This window comes from Drosophila yakuba, chromosome 3L, assembly GCF_016746365.2.
Source record: "Drosophila yakuba strain Tai18E2 chromosome 3L, Prin_Dyak_Tai18E2_2.1, whole genome shotgun sequence".
NCBI lineage: Eukaryota > Metazoa > Arthropoda > Insecta > Diptera > Drosophilidae > Drosophila > Drosophila yakuba.
Window position 1 is genome coordinate 14,200,094 of NC_052529.2, and position 17,774 is coordinate 14,217,867.

At 46.5% G+C, this 17,774-nt stretch overlaps 4 protein-coding genes across 6 annotated transcripts; 2 read left to right on the top strand and 2 right to left on the bottom strand.

Moving 5' to 3' along the window:
- Window positions 1-1,094: 1,094 nt before the first annotated feature.
- Window positions 1,095-9,905, bottom strand: LOC6534066 (PAX-interacting protein 1). Of its 2 annotated transcripts, none has more exons than XM_039374567.1 (7): window positions 9,549-9,905; window positions 6,590-9,145; window positions 6,071-6,532; window positions 4,424-5,996; window positions 3,007-4,311; window positions 2,714-2,945; window positions 1,095-2,633 (listed from the first exon to the last, which is right to left on the bottom strand). In XM_039374567.1, the coding sequence occupies exons 1-7, from the start codon at window positions 9,621-9,623 to the stop codon at window positions 2,030-2,032; spliced, it is 6,807 nt and encodes a 2,268-aa protein (XP_039230501.1). In that variant the 5' UTR covers window positions 9,624-9,905; the 3' UTR covers window positions 1,095-2,029. The 2 variants fall into 2 exon arrangements, with proteins under 2 accessions (XP_039230501.1, XP_039230500.1); XM_039374566.1 differs by having other exon boundaries at window positions 4,424-5,999.
- A 468-nt stretch (window positions 9,906-10,373) lies between these two features.
- On the bottom strand, window positions 10,374-12,530 carry LOC6534068 (alpha-endosulfine). 2 transcript variants are annotated; one of them, XM_002094718.3, is made up of 3 exons: window positions 12,226-12,530; window positions 11,630-11,821; window positions 10,374-11,222 (listed from the first exon to the last, which is right to left on the bottom strand). In XM_002094718.3, exons 2-3 carry the CDS (start codon window positions 11,813-11,815, stop codon window positions 11,049-11,051), a joined length of 360 nt encoding a protein of 119 aa, XP_002094754.1. In that variant the 5' UTR covers window positions 11,816-11,821; window positions 12,226-12,530; the 3' UTR covers window positions 10,374-11,048. The 2 variants fall into 2 exon arrangements, with proteins under 2 accessions (XP_002094754.1, XP_015050407.1); XM_015194921.2 differs by having other exon boundaries at window positions 11,630-11,825; window positions 12,226-12,528.
- A 398-nt stretch (window positions 12,531-12,928) lies between these two features.
- Window positions 12,929-15,812, top strand: LOC6534069 (ADP-dependent glucokinase). The gene is made up of 5 exons (XM_002094719.4): window positions 12,929-13,224; window positions 13,283-13,501; window positions 13,589-13,753; window positions 13,813-14,539; window positions 14,612-15,812. The coding sequence occupies exons 1-5, from the start codon at window positions 13,082-13,084 to the stop codon at window positions 14,861-14,863; spliced, it is 1,506 nt and encodes a 501-aa protein (XP_002094755.1). The 5' UTR covers window positions 12,929-13,081; the 3' UTR covers window positions 14,864-15,812.
- An 11-nt stretch (window positions 15,813-15,823) lies between these two features.
- LOC6534070 (delta-1-pyrroline-5-carboxylate dehydrogenase, mitochondrial) lies at window positions 15,824-17,690 on the top strand. Its single transcript, XM_002094720.4, has one exon. The coding sequence runs from the start codon at window positions 15,830-15,832 to the stop codon at window positions 17,570-17,572; it is 1,743 nt and encodes a 580-aa protein (XP_002094756.1). The 5' UTR covers window positions 15,824-15,829; the 3' UTR covers window positions 17,573-17,690.
- Window positions 17,691-17,774: the final 84 nt, after the last annotated feature.

Consider the following 17,774-nt stretch of genomic DNA (forward strand, 5'->3'; position numbering starts at 1 on the left):
AAATGTTCCTTGTTGCAGCATTTTTCGATCTTCACAGTGAAATATACCTAATTTGTTTACTTCCAATACGCACACACACACAAAACAAAATTGGATTGTTGGACATGAAAATAGAAAGAAACTCATTTTGGACCCTGTGAAAAATTATCTATAATCGATTCAGATAGGCTTTGTTACGGATACTAAGCTAGACACAACTTTTCGTATAAGCTGTAAAGGTGTTTACCAATCTCTTTTAAGGGGCAATAGTATATTTATATAACTTTGTACATATGCAATTTTAATTCTTACAAGCAAATCATGCAGGTGGTCTTTGGCGAAGCGCTTTTTAGTTTTAATTGAACTTTTATTTTTGTATATATGCATATGCTAAATAAATAATGTAATCGCGTAAGTGTAAAATATTTAACTAAGCCGATTTTATGAAAAGTATGTTGTTAATTTTTTTTAGCGCTGTACAATACAAACAAGACCTATATTAAACCTATTGTTAGTTATCTATAAAACATAAGTAGAGAAGAAGGAAAAGAGTTCGTAATTTTCGTAATAGTTTTTGATAGTTCTAGCATAGAGGGAAAACGAAATTATTTATAACTTATTTGGATGGAAATACCTACTCGTAATAATTTGTACTCTACACCTAGATTCTTTGTAAGCGCGAATTTGAATTGTAAGTCTAAGCATAATGGTTTTAGTCATAAGTATACCTTGGTTTAACTGATGTAAATTAAACACGTTAATTGTTTACTAAACACAAACACAAGCATGCCTAAAGAAGTCGGCAAACAAGCTTCGTCTGTAAAATACATTACAAATGAATTGATAAGATTCTTTAACAATAAACAAAAAACCGAAAAACACAAATAAAACGAAATTAAAATGAAAATATACCAATTGTTTTTCAATTAATTCGGGTAGAAATATGCAGATTTTTGGAATAGCGTTCGGTCCATTTGACGTATCTTTCCACAGCAACTTCTCCATTTGAAAAGCTGGTTATTGCGCTATTGGGGACAAACAACTACATTCATTTGTAGATTTACCCACTGGATAAAAATATTCCATTCGATTCTATTCGAAAAATGATCCAGGCATTTTTTTAAATTAACATTATTTTATTTTCATACATTTCGTACAATGCCTACCTATAGTTAATATTACATCGCAAAATATTGGCTTTACCTATGTGAAAAGTACTTAAAATACTAATAGCCGACAATATAAATTTCTGTGAAACATTTCGTATACTTTAGGAAATATATGTGTATATTTGCGTTGACTTCCTAAAGGTAAAGGTTCCTGAACCTACAAAAATATATAAAATGATTGTTGTTTGAACTGGTTATCGTAACACTAATTAAGGTAGTTCTTTGTTACATGCTAGATTATATATTTCTAAGCATATCGGTCGAGCTTATTATATTATTAATGAACAATTAACGATTCTGGAAACTAAGAACTCGTTAGGGGCTGTTCAAGCTTTTCAAAATAATTTCAAAATTGATTTATTTGTACAATTATATAAGTCTAATGATTTTAGCGATCCGCATTAGTAGTCATCAGCATCAACACATGCAATATATGGATCGCTTAATATTTAATTATAGATTCTGGGTATAGATTGTGGGTTATAAAAAGATTAAGAACGAGAAGATTTTCCCAAGAATATTTACAATTTTAAGTGAGCTAACGCGTAGAAAAAAATTGAAAAATTAATTATATAAACATAGGAGGATGCATTACAATTTTCTAGCTGTGACCGATATGCCGATGTGCCCGAGACCCTATACACTCCGTCGTTCTGGCATGCCCGAATGAATTGACGAATTCTATGGACTAGTTTCGCGTTGGTATATCATAAGAAATTTGCGCGGCCTACAACATTGCTGGCCAATAACATTGCGAAGTAGCAACATTTTCTTTGCCATACATACACACGTACTTGATAACAACTCGCATAAATTCTTTTGTGACTATACAATAAGTCTGACCCCTTATCGCAGCTCTACAGCAACCAAAACACTCGGCGCTAGGACTTATTACTATTGCAGCTATTGACATTGTTGTTGTTATACAAGTAGGGTATCAGATTGGGCTCAATCTCCAGCTGCTGCCTGAGTATCGAGCTCATGACGAACTCCGTGGAAACGATATGACACTTGGGATTCCCGTGCCGCGTGAGATCCGCGCAGAGATGCATGTCCGTGGGACAGGTTACTATGATATAAGAGTCGGGCGCTTGCATGTGTGTTTCCGCCACCGATGCACCGCTTCTCCGCTTGGGCTCCACTTTACCCCCAGACGATTCAATCATTCGTATAATTTCGTCGCGAGCTGGGAACACGTCCGGCGTCACATGGAAGTATTTTCCAGCAAACAACGTTGAACGCGTGGGCGCGCACAGCACAGTATTCAGATTGAACTGCAGGTTCTCGTCCACCGGTATGTGCTGAATGCGATATGGATCTGTAGGCACAAATTTACCAGCTTTGGCACTATCAGCAATCCAGCTCGACTTCAGCACATAATCGACGTGGCAACACGCCTGGATTAGCTTGCAGGTACGACTCTCGCGTGTCATCACCAGGTGAGTGGCATCTGCAGGGGAGTCCACTACAATTCCACCCAAGATTCTACAAAAAAATAAGAAAATGGATCGTTGAGTTAGCATTACAGTATCAATTTTAAAAATATGTTAAAGTGTTATACGTACAACACAGCTTTTTTAAGAGCCTCGGCATCTGCGACCTGCGAAAAAATGACCTTTGGTGGTTTGGTAGTTGTTGGATATTCTAGGCAGACAATTTGCTCTGGCAGCTGCTCCTGCTGGAATGCGTTCATCTTCTGTCGCTTCAGTTTTTGCTCGTTGCCATAGGGATCGGATAAATGTCGCTTGACCCGTTCGTGTGCCTCCTGAGTTAGATTGATGGGCGCCTTCCAAGCAGCTGTTAAGAAACAAAACGTCAAATAAGTATAGAATAGAATGGGAGTTTCGTTTGTAATTACTTAGCAGATGCGCCACCAGGTTGCATTCGATGCGGAAGGGAGCTACCAGATTGTACTGCTGGTACTTAGGATTCTCATACTGAGAGAGACCACTGAGGTTACCGATGCAGACGTCGCTTAACCAAAGTGCATTAACCATCGGTATGTTCCACTCCTTGGCGGCATTAAACTTGTTGCCGTCGAGCTGCTTGCACACCACCACCGTGTTCACCTTGGACAGATAGGAGGTGTAGATGGCACCGCACTCCTCTGCCATCTGCTGTAGTCTCACTGCCTCCTCGCCCTCGAATCCTTCCGAGGTTATGATGTAGCGTTCTAGCGGCTTGCGATAGCCAAACTGGCTGGGGAACGGCAAGTGAAGCGGCTGCCACGGAGGCATCAGTTGTCGCTTTAGGCAAATATCACTCAGCCAGTAGGCAGTGACGCAGCGCTTAGCATCCCGCAACGCCTGCATCACGACGCCATGACGCTGAGTGCGACAAATAACATGGGTTACCCGGGGGCAGTAAACGCGTTCGATATCACCGCCAAACTGTCTAATCGTATCTAACCAAATGGGCAGTTCATCACCGTCTGTTTCATCGTATTCCACAATGTAGAACGTGCAGCCCACCAGAAAGAGATCGGCTGGCAACTTAAGGTTTGGATTGTGGCCATAGAACTGCGGCATCGGGATAGGTTGCTGTCCAGGACGAGTTTGAATGTAGCCGTGAGGTGTTCGCTGCACCGGCACACCCACTCCCACAGCCATCTGCTGCTGCTGGGGGGACTGTGACGGAGCGACTACGATCTGCTGTTGGACTAGATGCTGCTGCGGTGCCTGCTGTTGTTGCGGTAGGGTAACAACTCTGCGCATTTGCTGCTGTTGCAGCAGTTGTTGTTGCTGCTGTTGCTGCTGCTGCAGCATTAGCAACTCCTGCTGAGTTCGCGGTGGTCCAGGAACTCCGGCTGATGCGTTATGCTGTTGGCCCATCATTCTTAGAGCCCCAGCTGCCGACGGTGGCTCGACGTGTTGCTGCGGTGGGAGTTGCTGTTGGACAACCATTTGCTGTTGTTGCTGCTGCTGCTGTTGTTGTAGCAGTAATTGTTGTTGCTGCTGCTGAATGGCTCCGGTCACCACCACCTGCTGCACAATTTGCTGTTGCTGGGGATGCTGTTGTTGCTGACCATCGGGTAGTTGAATTATTTGCTGTTGCGGTGTTTGAGCTCCATTGTTTCCTAAGCGATTGCTTAACATGTTGGCCAGGGCTGTCTTTGTCTTGAGGTTCATTTGCTGCGGCGATTGTTGCGTCTGTCCATCGGGAGCTGTGTATAAGGAATTGGTTACTATGTGCATAAACATTTTTGATGATTATGATAGACATACAGATTCCAATAATAGTAAATATTTATGGAAGAGACTAATACGTTTACTTACTTGTTGAAGTCATGACCAAAGTTTGCGTCATGATATTGGCATTTCCGGGAAGAACACCTCCTGCTCCTGGAGTGGTAGGTGTGCCAGGAGTGGACTGCTGCTGCGGCTGTTGGACGATGGTCTGTTGTTCAATCAGCTGTCCATTGGGTCCGGTGATTAGCTGCACTGTTTGCTTGCCCAACTGCTGAGGTCCCTGCTGCTGAATGGGAATCTGCTGGACTCGCAGTTGTTGGCGCTGCATCAGCATTTGCTGGTTGGGATCATTAGGGTTGAAGGGCTGCTGTTGAGGCGACTGTTGCTGTTGTGGTGGCCCCGCTCCTGGCTGTTGTTGAATCGGACTCAAGCCAGGAGTTCCGGCGCGTACAACGACCTGTCGTTTTCCCTGCTGCTGCTGCAGCCACAGCACTTGTTGCTGTTGTGTCAGTCCGGGTGGCATTTGGTGTTGGACAATAATGTGCCCAGGCGGTACCGGGCCTGCCGGTCGCGTCGCAACAATGCTGCCCGGTGCTCCAGGTCGTGGCTGGTAGGCAACCTGCTGGCGAAGCATTACTCGAGGTTTGTTCTGCTGATTCAACTTAGTGATATATTCTGCTCTTTTGTGGGCATCCAATGACATGAGGTGTGCGTGCGTCTTTTCGTCCACCACTATTTTTTGTTGCTGGGGCTGCTGCATTACCAACTGTTGTTGCTGACCAATATGCTGTTGCTGCTGCTGCGCTTGTTGTTGTTGGGGTGGCGGCAGCACGATCTGTTGCTGTTGCTGAGTGGGTTGAGGTTGTTGCTGTTGAGGTTGGCCGGGCCAAGAAGTTTGCGGCCGCAATCCACGCGGAACAAATTGCTGCTGAGGTTGCGGCTGCGGCGTTGTCGGTCCACCGGGCAAGGGGGATTGCATCCCAACACTAGTGGGTGTGCCAGGAGTGCTGGGAGCCATTTGACCGCCGGCAGGACTTTGCGGTGACCAATGCTGCTGCTGCATTTGCGGATGATGTTGTGGGGATTGCTGTTGTTGCTGAAGCAACAGCTGTTGTTGCTGCTGCTGCTGCGGAGGCGGCGTGCGTTGAGGCAGTTGTTGCTGCGTGATAAGCTGCATTATTTGTTGCTGCTGATTGTCGTTGGACAGTTTTTGTTGCAGTATCTGTTGTTGTTGGGGTGCCTGCTGCTGTTGTATAAGGATTTGCTGTTGTGGTGGCCCCACTAACTGTTGCTGCTGCTGTTGTTGTTGTTGCTGCTGCTGTTGCTGTTTTTGCATCAACTGCTGTTGTTGTAGGTACTGCAAGCGCTGCGGATCACTAAGTATTTGTTGGTTTACAACAATCTGCTGCGGCTGCTGCTGGATTTGCATCCTCTGTTGTTGCTGCTGCTGTGGTATAATCTGCTGCTGCTGCAACATTTGTTGTTGCTGCACAAGTTGCTGTTGCGTCTGATTGACCACGTATACGTTTTGGCTTTGCGGATTTTGCGCCAGAATTTGCTGTTGCTGTTGTACGCTAAGCTGATTAAAATGCTGCTGACTTATTATAAAGGTCTTTTGCTGCTGCTGCTGCTGTTGTGGCTGCTGAACTCCAGAAATTTGCTGCTGAGAATCAAACGAAAATGCATTGCAATAAATATTTTAAGTTACAAATTTAACTGTAAGAGTAGGCCTACCTGCTGCGGTTGTTGTTGCAGCTGCTGTTGCTGAGGAAATTGACCAATAATCTGCTGCTGCTGTTGTTGTGGAACCTGTTGCTGTTGCTGAACATTGGTTGGTGGTCGTTGTATGGTTTGTTGAATGATTCGCACTTGGCCACCAGCTCCAAGCGCAATTTGCTGCTGTTGTGTAAATTGAACTTGTTGCGTTTGCTGTTGTTGAACTTGGTGCTGCTGTGGAAGCTGTTGCTGTTGTTGCTGCTGCGGCTGCTGTTGTGTTTGTTGTTGAACGTGCAACATTTGCTGCTGCTTCTGCAAGGCCAAAGACATATGGCTTTGAATGATTTGTTGACCTTGAGCCGTGGATGTGTTTATAACATGGCGCTGAGTGATGACTTGTTGCTGTTGTCCAGGCTGCGGTTGTTGTTGTGTCAGGACCTGCTGTTGTTGCTGCTGCTGTTGTTGTTGCTGCTGTATTTGCTAAAAAGAAACAAGCATTAATTTCCAGTAATGCAATATGTTTGTTCTCCATTTTACTTGAGAATTTTGTTGCGGTTGCTGCTGTTGCAAGGTAGGGGTAGTAGGTTGCTGTTGTAGTGGAGATTGTCGTGGAGACGGGGTGTGCTGCTGTTGTGGTTGCTGCTGCTGCTGTTGCGGTTGCTGTGCCATTTGCTGCTGTTGGGGTTGCGGTGCCATTTGTTGTTGCTGTTGCATCTGCTGTTGCTGCTTTAATTGTTGCTGCCTCATTATCAACGAGTCCTGATTGCTGCTCAATGCTGATCGACTGAGTACTTGAGCCACCTGAACGGGGTCCGTTGGGTCGATAGGCTTCTGCTGGGAGAACGATTGCTGCGGCTGAGTGGCTTGTCCCGGAACAGCCTGATGCTGATGCAGCTTTGCCTGCATGGGTGGAGTTTGAGAAATCTGGGGCGATTGCGGAGAAATATGCTGAGGACTCTGTTGTTGCTGCTGCTGGGCCAATTGTTGTTGCTGCTGCAATTGCATGCGCTGCTGTTGATGAACGGGCTGTTGAAAGGGCTGCATTTGTTGCTGCTGCTGCGGCGACATCATAGATGGGGGTTGGGGTTGTTGTGGTGAGCCCATCATGTGCTGCTGTCGGCTCTGTTGCATTTGCTGTTGCTGCTGGCGCAAATGTTGTTGCTGGGCGTTTTGCGGCGAGGGCGGAGGTGGCGGTGTCATCTGTGGAGCCGGTGATTGCAGTTGGCGAGGCGATTGTGGCGGCAACATGTTGCTAGTTGCATGGTGCTGTTGTTGCTGCAACGATGGAGATGGAGTACTTGGTGGCATTACCGGAGAACGGTTTTGCACCATCCGTGGCGACTGTTGTTGCTGTAGATTCTGCTGCTGTTGTTGCTGCTGCATTTGCATTTGTAGCTGTTGCTGCTGCTGCAATACTTGCTGTAGCTGTTGCTGAATTTGTCTCTGCTGCTGCTGCTGCTGTGGCGTCAGTGCTTGTCCGCTTTGAACAATTTGCTGCAATTGCATTTGATTCTGGTTCAAAATTTGCTGCTGCCGCATTAGATGTTGGTGTATTATTTGCGGCGAAACTGGCACAGATTGTTGTTGTGGCTGCTGTTGCTGAACAACTTGCTGCTGCACTATTTGCTGTTGCTGAACTATTTGCTGCTGTTGTACCATTGTTTGCTGCGGGCCCACTTGTTGTTGCACCACCTGTTGCTGTTGAACTATCTGCTGATGGAGCTGAGGGGATTGCACGGGCTGCGGCGTTGTAGATGGTGTTCGTGGTGTCTGCCGCCCTGTTGGTGTCGTTGGCAGTCTGGGCGACTGCTGTTGTTGATGTTGCTGAGGAAGTTGTTGTGGATGTTGTTGGGAAAGTTGCTGTGGAAGTTGCTGGGGGAGTTGCTGCGGAAGCTGCTGGGGGAGTTGCTGGGGCAGTTGCTGTGGGAGTTGTTGAGGATGTGGTTGCGCCAGCTGCTGTGGAAGTGGCTGAGGATGCGACTGTTGCTCCTGCTGCATTAGTTGCATTTGAATTTGCTGTTGCTGCTGAGACTGCTGCGTTGTTTTCATTTGCCTCTGCTGTAGTATATTTTTGATCTGCTGCTGGCTCTGTGCTTGCTGCTGCAGGTTGGCGGGGATAATCTTCTGCTGCTGAATTATTAATTGTTGTTGATGCTGCGGGTGGGGTGCAGGAGTAGGTGCCTGAGGACCACCTTGCTGTAACTGGTGTGGGGATTGTTGTGCTGGCTGTTGGGGCTGAGGTTGTGGGCGCACAAAGACCACCTGCTGCTGGGCGGGCACGGGCAACTGTTGCTGCTGGATTTGTTCGGCTGAAGCCTGCAGCTGGGACTTAATGCTAGCGATGCTCTTGGCAGCCACGCTGTCCTCGCCAAAGCCAAGGATGTCAGAAAGGGCAGAAGTAGCAGTTGCCTGTTGCTGGATGATCTGCTGCTGCTGTTGTTGTTGCTGCTGCTGCTGTTGTTGTTGCTGCTGCTGTTGTTGTTGTTGCTGCTGCTGTTGTTGTTGTTGCATCTGTTGTTGGTGCTGCAATTGCTGCTGCTGAATTTGTTGCTGCTGCGTGGCCTGCTGCTTCTGAGTTCGCTGCTTTTCGATGGGCTTCAGCAATCTCGGATGATACGTCTCCACGGGCATGCAGTTTTTGTACTTAAGGCTATCCGTCACCCAGTCGGGCGTCACAATAATGATGGCATTCTTGGGCAGGGCCAGCGCCTTGTTGTAGATGCCACCGTTGGCTGCTCCGCATACCAGATGCGTGTTGGTGGCCCCAAAGCTGTGCGTGACTACGGCGCCGTGGTACGTCAGCATGGCGTATAGACGCCTTCGATCCCCTGCCACCACATTGGTGATGGCCACCCGAATGCCGCGCATCAGTCGCAGCTGATTCGGACTGGGGTCGAAGGCCCGTGTCGAGGCCATTCGGCCTAGCTTGGCGCTGTGCACGATCCATTGCTCCGTCACGGGAATTGCACTGTAGAGGTCCAGGTTCATGGACAGCTCCTCCTCGTTGTAGTTGGTGGCGCATATCATGTGGGTTATTTGGTCCGACAGGAACAATTTCGATTGGGCGCCACCGCTCTTAAGAAAACGTTCGATCTGCAAGGCAAAGACAGACGTTTATTATAAAGAATTAATTACATAAAAAAATTAAATACTTTAGATTGATTTGAACAGTAAATACAAAAAAGTATATATGAAACCAAATAAGAATTCCCTTTTGAAGGGTGTTAAAATGGTTGTTTTCGTTGGTACCGGATAACCAAAACAAAAATCAGTTGATTGAGCACCAATACAAACTCAAATACACAAACACACACAAGGCAATTTGCCGGCAACTTTTATGGCGCGCATTTGCTACGGTGCACGGGGCACCCTGTCCGCCCGCGCTCCAACCCACCCTGTGCGACGCACGCACACCCGCTCACACAAACACAAACACACACACGCACAATGCAAGTACAGCAACAGCAAGCGAAAGATTCGTTTTGCAGCTTTTTACCTCTTCGTCCAGGTTTCCCAGCACAAAGTAAATCACATCCTCGAACAGTTTGTCGCTTATCTTGAGGTTCTCCATGGCGCCGCCGTTCGTTTGACCACTTGCACTTCTTTGGCGGCGCTAATTTCACTTTTGCTTTTGTTATTGCTGCTGCGGCGGCTGCTCGTGGGCATCTACATTGCAGCGTGTTTTCTCGTCATTCCGCCGATCTTAGCCGTTCGCGAACTTCGGAAAACGGTGGGCGATGAGGTGCTTATCGCGTAGCACATACCAGATGCAATTTACAACCGAAAAATTGCATTTAAAGATCACTTTTTCTCTTTTATCACCGCTGCGCCTTCCGCCTAGAGTGGAAACAAAACTCTGTTTATTCGATAGTATCGATAGTTCCAGATAGTGACACAATCGATACTTAATCGATTGCTTGAAAATCAAGGTGGTGAAAAACTTGGATATCTGATTGATAACTATGATTTGCTATGTACTGTGGATCAAAAACCTATTTTCTGGGCAAAAACTCTGTTGGGCATAAAACCAGCTTTGTTGAGTTCAATTGTCTTATAACTAAAACAAGATGTCCGTGTGTATTGTTTTAAAATAGACCCATTTATCTCAAATTTGGCAACAATATTCTATATTTCGCGCCTATTTTGGTGATTTAATTTTATTCCCGGCCAATTTGAACAACAAATTACCATGCGCTCACCCGAACGTTTCCTAGTTAATTAGACGCCACTCGGGGCACTTATAATTTAGGTAAACATTTGTATGGCACATTTCCGATTCAGTTGTTGGGTTAGCGCCCCAGGAAATCAACACATTTATAAGTATACGTACATACATTTATTTTAGCTCTGCTTGATTTACAAATTCATTTTAACTCGAGTTTGTGTTTTTCATCAAAAATTTAGCTCTGCAAGCAGCAGCACCTATTTTATTATCAATTAGTTGGAGAAATTCCATCAACTGCTTATAAAATTAAATAAAAGGGGGAACCTTTCCCATGGAACATGATGAATTTTTTAAAACTGTTAAGTAAAATAGTAAAATGATAAGAAGTTGATGGAATCCCAGTAATGTACGAGAACAATGTGTGTGTGGCTGGCTCCAACTTAAATTTATTATGCTCGTAATACTTACAACTACGTACGACCAGGGTAAGTTAGTTTAATGTTACAGAGATAGAGATATATATAACTGTTGCAATAAATTTCGCGCTGCTCGGCTCGCCATCTTCGCTTCCCCGGCCTGTGAGATGGACTGATGAGGGGATCTTGAGATTGGCCAGTGCGGATGGCGATTAAATTGAATGGGGAAACATGGAACAGGTAGCTAAAATTTCAGTTTAAACTTTCGCTAAATGCCTGCACAATCCGGCAGCAGCCATCTTAGCATTAGGTTTTTCTTTAAAATTAGGTATAGAGCATTTGAAGTGGGGACAGGGGGAACTGGCTGCAGTTGAGGAGGTTGTTGTGGATACAGTAGAGGTGAGTGGTGAGTAAATTAGCTCGTCGCCGGGAACTTGTTACAGGGTTGGATGATCGAAGTCTTGCGCGCCGGCACGGTTTCGGGCGTGGGAATGGCTTCCCCGGTGGTCACCTTGTTGGCAAAGACCTGCTTGACCCCGCCACCCTTCTGTTTGGCCATCTGGTAATCGCCCGAGTCGAAGAACTTTTGCTGTGGGAAGGAATATAAATGCATATTAAATTTTTTTTATATATAGAGATATTTCTCTAGCTATTGCTTTTATAGAACATCTTCCAAAAGCAAAAAGATAAAAAGATAACGTAAAATGACAGACGATCTGATATTAAAATTTATTTAAACTATACGCTGATATTGGTTGTGTTTCATTGATTAAAGAAGGTAATCTTTTAAGGAATGACCAAATGGTAGAACTAGTGGTAGAATTTCGTAATTAATGTCTAGCATTTAAGGAAAAGGTCTAGGCTACCACATTTGAATACAATATACATAGATTTTAAACTACAGGAATAGTGAACACACGAACACCGAAAGCTATGCAACTATTGTTGATCTAACTACTGCTAATACGTTGTTTTTGAGTTGTTCTAATCACTCACCCCTTTCTGCAGCCTTTTCTGGAGGAAGGCCGAGTGTCCGCCCGGCACGCGCATTCCGCTGGGATACTTCGACTTGAGTTTCTCCTCCTCGATCTTCTCGAGATCCGTGAGGTTGGGCTGTTCGGCGGCCTCGTTGTCCTGGGGCGTGGTGGCCGGGCTGTTGCTGTTTTCCTCCGCGGAGCTCATTGTGGACTGCCTTTGGGAGATTGGGGACTGGGATTAGCGACGGTGCGCAATTGGCGACAAGGGAGATGGTAAATGGCAAATGGGGTGAGGGAGGCGCCGGAATTGCAGAGGGGCAGCGAAAATCGGAGGCGCGCAAAATGCCAAGAGAAAATTGCATTTCATCACACACACATACGCACAGACACACACGCTCGCGAGGCTCGCACAAACACTGGCACGCAAATCCAGGGCAGGCGCACGCACACTTGCTAATATATGTGGACGCGAAATATTATAGTAATAATCGGATGTGCAAATATTGTTTTAATTTTTTATATACACCAACCACTACGCAGGCGATAAGGCCTGTGTGTGCGCGTGTGTGTGTGCTCGTCGATGCTGTTGTTTGTGTGCAAGGCGTAGTTGCTCACCTTTTGCCTGTAAAATTTGACGATTAACTGTTGTTTTCCTTCTCCTTTTGTTCTTCACCCGTCTGTCAGTGCGTCTCCTTCCCTGGAATCGAATCGGTTTTGCCAATTAGCGTGCCGAATTAGCGAAGCTTACTGCTATTCGCTAACAATTGTGGCAAATGCTTTGCTGCTTGCCTAAATCAGGCTGTTACACGAATTATATATATGGTGCGGAGACAGTGACTGAAATTCCCAAGGCGATTCAATTGTAAAATTATTTTATCACTTTACAGACGCAAGACTGTCTTCGATAGCAGGAGGCGTTATTTCAGACGTTATCGGCTATCGAAACTAGAGTTGCTCAAAACGGCAATTGTTTTCCTTCGCTTAGCGGTGGCTCAAACCATTCATGTTATCGATGAGCATTTGCATTGTATTTAGCTGCTTAGAAAAATTATAATATAAGCTTCAAGCATAAACAATATATATATATAAGCCAGCAATATTTTACAGCAAAAACATTTCCACTCAAAAAAAATAGTTTTTTGACCATGTCAGCTATTTTATTCATTGAACAAATTAATGCATTGACATATCGCGGTTATAGCTGCACAATTCAATAAAATATATACAAAATAAAGGGGTTAATATCTATTTTTCAATTTCGTATAGCATTTAAATATAACCGTTGGTTGCACTATTGCTGCAGTCCAAGAACGTAGATAGTGTCATCACTAGCTTCAAAGCATCTCAAAGGGAAAAAGGGCGATAATTCTGATAAGAAAGTTGGCGTAGCCGGTTAGCGGATTGTCACATACAAAACAGTTTGGAAAGGCCAAACTTAGGAGAACCAATAACACAACAATCCACGCCCACAATGACCGCTCTGCGATACATGGGATGGATCACCGGCTGTTCCGTCCTAACGGCCTTCGTTTCCATCATTTGGCAGGCGTTCATCACCCTGCAGACGCTTAACAGGACGACAGTTCTGCTCACCGGTCTCCTGGCAATCGAGGGGTGAGTTCTTTGGGTTACAGTGCAGCAATGGAACTACATATATGCATTTGTATTTCAGATCACTCAAGCGAACTGCATTGGAGCCGGCACCCAAGGTGGCCATCGGGTACGGAGCCTGCACGGACCTGCAGATAAACGCCACTGAGTTTCTGGATCGCTACTACGGCCGTCGTATTCCAGTCGCAGCAGCCACTACAGGATCTCGGGCGGTCGTCAACAACGAGGACGAGCTCTTGCAGTCCTTTGCCTACTACTTTCAGAATGGCGCTGCAGCGGAGTAAGTTGTATGAAAGGATCCTGAATTCTATATTTAATTGGGTAAACAAGTTATTAAAGAAGTATTTCATACATAATTACCTTTCAGGCGAGTGATGGCAAACAGCACCCTCTTCACACAGCTAGTGGGCTACGCCAAGGTAATGGATAAGGAGAGGATCCATTGGTACATGGGTGGTAACGCCCCACTGATGGCCGTGCGTTTTTTTATGGAAGGAGCTGATGTCCTACTGGGCGCCCACATGTCTAAAAAGTATGTACTAGTCTGAATAACAGAGTGTTTCATAGAACTTATGGAAAAATCTTCTTCAGGTTGCGTCCACTGCTGCCAAAGGAGATTCGTCTGGCTGGCGACGAGATTCCGAACGATGATATCCATCTTATCCTGGAGTACAAGGCTGGGGACAAATGGGGCCCATATGTAGCACCTCGTGCCAATCGCTACATTCTGCACAACGATCGAAACAATCCGCATTTGCGGGCCGTGGAACAGTTGACTGATGCTTTGAAGATGTATCAGCCACAGCTGTTGGTTGTCAGCGGGCTGCAAATGATGGACATGTTCACCTTTAATCCTGGTGAGCGCGAGGCGCGCCTGCAGCAAGTACAAAGACAACTAACAAGCCAGCCGGCGGACACTTTAAACCACTTCGAGATGGCCTCTTATGTGGAGTTGCAGCTACTGCAGCAGCTGCGACACTTTGTCCTGCCCTACGTAGACTCCCTGGGAATGAACGAACAGGAGCTCTCTAACCTGCAGCAGGTTCTTGCTCACGGACGGACGACCCTAGCCACCGACTGGAATCCTCGCATTGCTCACACCCTTGACCAAATGCGAGAGGTATTCATTAGTCTCCTTGAAGATTACGACGATCGAACCTCAAGCGATTCCAAGCGGCGTTGCATCTCGCGGATTCACGTGCACACTTTAGCCTATCAAGCGATCCTTACCACAGCGGGCTCCAAGTGGAAGAACACCCGTGCTGCCGCTGCAAAGGCTGCCCTCACTGCTCACCGATACGTCTGCAAGTCCCAATTTGTGAGTACAGCTTGCGTATGCAATTATGTGTAGTATCCTCTAGTTGTACACTAATAACTCCTGCATCCGCAGATCAACCCGGAGGCAGTGCTACAGGTTCTGGATGACAGCTTCGCCACCTCGGCTCAGGCGGACGCACCGCGGATGCGCATAGGTGCTGCCAGTCCCGTGCCCTGTTGGCGGGAGTATATCCAGTACGGTCGTCAGCGGCAACGGCTTGAGGTGGAGATCTGTGTGGCCCCGGTGTTGGTGTGTCGCGAGGCCAGAAAAACGGCTGGGGCTGGCGACAACATCTCCGCCTCCGGATTGGCGGCACAGTTGTAGAAGTGGCGATCACGCTGGGTCAGGCAAAGACTGCATAGTATTTTACTAGAAACCTGCAACAAAAGACTCGAATAGAAGGCCAGGACGTAACCCCGATGCATTCCCCCGCTGGATGGACATGGACTCGGCATGTTTAGTACCTTAGTGACCTTAGAAACGCGTTACCTTCACACAAATCTGACGAATATGCTCAACCGATGGCACGAAAAAAGACAACGATTCCCATAACACCACATATCCAGATGAGTTTTAAGTGAAAATGCTGAATTGTGCATTTGTCCTCTCATCATAAACGCAAATTCCACTTGTTCAAAATTATTCCTAATGCAACAGCATCGAAGTTCGGAAACGAATGCCACCTAGTCCTAAGTTTTGTTAGTCACTAGTTCTACGTTTTTGACATATTTGAGCCATTCCTACTTACAATTTGTTTTGCGCACTTGGTTTCAAACGAAAAAGACAAAACGAAAAATGCCTCAACGAATTAAACAAGCGTTCCAGCACTGAAAGATAGTTGTGACCTCAAGTTCCCTGTATTTGTCGAAATATTTGAATCCTATTCATTTGAAACCAAAATTATGTGATAATTTGACCTTAAATGTTATGTGCTTAAATTCCATTTGGTTACAAATACATTTGTATCTCATTTATACTCCTTAATATTTTTAGTCCCGTACTCAAATTGCTTTATCTGCCCAAAGATATTTATTACCATTATGTGCAGTATCTTTCCAGACCACAAGATTTTGTGGGTAAAGTGGCAAGAACTTGGGCGATCTGTTTCGTTTTGAAATCCTTTAGATTCGGCAAACGAACTGCCTTTTCCACAACTGTCTTACATCTGCGAAACGCACTGTTTAAGCACACATTACACATATATTTTTCTACACTTAAGTATACGCATATTAAACCGGCAGATGTAGAATAAATTCCTGTTAAAAGCTTCAAATTATAATTGTGCAAGCAATGCTCAAGCTGGGACTCGCGGTTCCCCCTCGTTGGTCCTTCAGATGTCGTCGCCTGGGTATGGCTAGCATTAGAGGCGAGGCACGAATCTCTGTGGACAAACAGAAGGCTTCCCAGCTGCTTAAAAATGAGGACCAGCAGGAGGTCGAGCCGGATTCCCAGCCGTCGGAAGATTATCCAAGGATTCACAGGAACGAGAGTGTGTTAATTAATCATGTCATTCAGGAGATCCAGCACAGGCCGTTGGAGGTGCCCACAATAATCGGCGATGAAACAGTGTACACCATGGACAACCAGCGGGTTTCCTGCCCTCATCACCTGCAGACGAACTTGGCTCACGTCTACTACGCCAATCGCAAGCAAATCGAGGCCGCAATCAAGTCAGCCCTCTCGGCGCAGGGAACCTGGAGTCTAGTTCCCATCGCCCAGCGTCTGGCCATTTGGCGACGCGCTGCGAACATTATCGAGGAGGACGAACTGCGGTTGCGAGTGTTCCTGATGCTGACGCTTAGCAAAACCGCCGACGATGCCACGCGGGACATTCGACGGCTGCTCACCGCGCTGAGGGCTAATGCTGACTATCTGGAGCACCTGTCAGAGCTGCGCTTTGAGATCCAGGGTGATATGAATGTATTTCCCAGCTTTCATTTGCGACCCATGGATGGGTTCGTGGCCGCCATAGCACCATTTGAATCGGTCGCCTTGTCAACCAGTTTGGCCCTCTGCCCGGCGCTCATGGGCAACACGGTGCTGTGGAATCCCTCATTGGAAGTGGCACCTGTGAGCTTTCTAATTTACAAGGCCTTCCAGGAGGCTGGTCTGCCCAGCGGTGTGATCAACTTCGTGCCGGCCAACGAGCGTCTGTTCTTGGACACCGTCACGGCTGCCGAGCACTTTGCCGGACTGAATACGCAAGCCAGTGCACCTAGTTACAGGCATATGCACAAACTGGTGAGCGATCGGTTGGAGCGATACATTTGTTTTCCACGCCTGGTGGCCGAGTGCCCGGGCCAAAACTTCCATTTTGTCCATGCCAGTGCCAAGGTGGAGTCTGTGGTCTCAGCCACTGTTCAGGCGGCCTTTGGATTTGCCGGACAGTATGCCAACTCGTTGTCCCGCATGTACGTGCCGTCGTCCATGTGGCCACGTCTGCGAGCGGAGTTACTGGAGGCCACGGAGCAACTGATCGTCGGAGACCCCGTCGAATTAGAAACGGATATGGGAGCGATGGTGCATATAGAAGACTACCGGCGGATGCAGAAACTTCTGCAGCGCACTGAAAACATGGAGCAGTTATGCGGAGGCAGCTGCGATGACACCACAGGTCGATTCGTTTACCCAACGATTGTCCAGGTGACGGATCCCTTGGATCCACTTCTGTGTGAGCCCTGCTGCGGACCGTTCTTGCCGGTGTTCGTCTATTCGGACGAATCCTTTAGTGAAGCACTAAAGCTAGCTGCCAACCAGTCCAGATACGCGCTCTCCGGCTCCATATTCGCCAGTCGCGATGAGGTTATCCTCCACTGCCTGAACCAACTGCGAATGTCCGCCAGCAATCTCTACGTGAATGAGCGATGCACGGGCAGTACGAATGGACTGACGCCCTTTGGCGGGAATCGGTTGTCCGGGACAAACGATAAGTCCGGATCTGCCTACTTCCTTATGCGCTGGAGCTCGCCGCTGCTCATCGAGGAGACTGTAGACGGTGCACCTCCCATGCATGGATCAAAAAGGTTTCCCTAAGTCTGCTGATGGGTGGCGGGTGTTTCGAAATCACAATAAATGTATTTGAAGTGGCTTTTTTTTAACAATAAACCACAAACTGGAAAATAATATTTTCGATGAATGACCAGAAACATTACTTAGTGATTACGTAATGATTTATATTCTGGTAATTGGTAACCATTTTATTTTATTTGTTGGCGGCATTATTCAAATGTTTTGA

Excerpts from the sequence above, each read along its gene's own strand:
- LOC6534069 (XM_002094719.4), top strand. The coding sequence starts at position 13,082 with ATGACCGCTCTGCGATACATGGGATGGATCACCGGCTGTTCCGTCCTA. Across the intron at positions 13,225-13,282 it reads GGTCTCCTGGCAATCGAGGG|ATCACTCAAGCGAACTGCAT; the intron begins GTGAGTTCTTTG and ends TTTGTATTTCAG. Across the intron at positions 13,754-13,812 it reads GGCGCCCACATGTCTAAAAA|GTTGCGTCCACTGCTGCCAA; the intron begins GTATGTACTAGT and ends AATCTTCTTCAG.
- LOC6534066 (XM_039374566.1), bottom strand. The coding sequence starts at position 9,623 with ATGGAGAACCTCAAGATAAGCGACAAACTGTTCGAGGATGTGATTTAC. Across the intron at positions 6,533-6,589 it reads AACCGCAACAAAATTCTCAA|CAAATACAGCAGCAACAACA; the intron begins GTAAAATGGAGA and ends GTTTCTTTTTAG. Across the intron at positions 2,946-3,006 it reads CCTGGTGGCGCATCTGCTAA|CTGCTTGGAAGGCGCCCATC; the intron begins GTAATTACAAAC and ends GTTTCTTAACAG.
- LOC6534068 (XM_002094718.3), bottom strand. The coding sequence starts at position 11,815 with ATGAGCTCCGCGGAGGAAAACAGCAACAGCCCGGCCACCACGCCCCAG. Across the intron at positions 11,223-11,629 it reads AGAAAAGGCTGCAGAAAGGG|CAAAAGTTCTTCGACTCGGG; the intron begins GTGAGTGATTAG and ends TCCTTCCCACAG.
- LOC6534070 (XM_002094720.4), top strand. The coding sequence starts at position 15,830 with ATGCTCAAGCTGGGACTCGCGGTTCCCCCTCGTTGGTCCTTCAGATGT.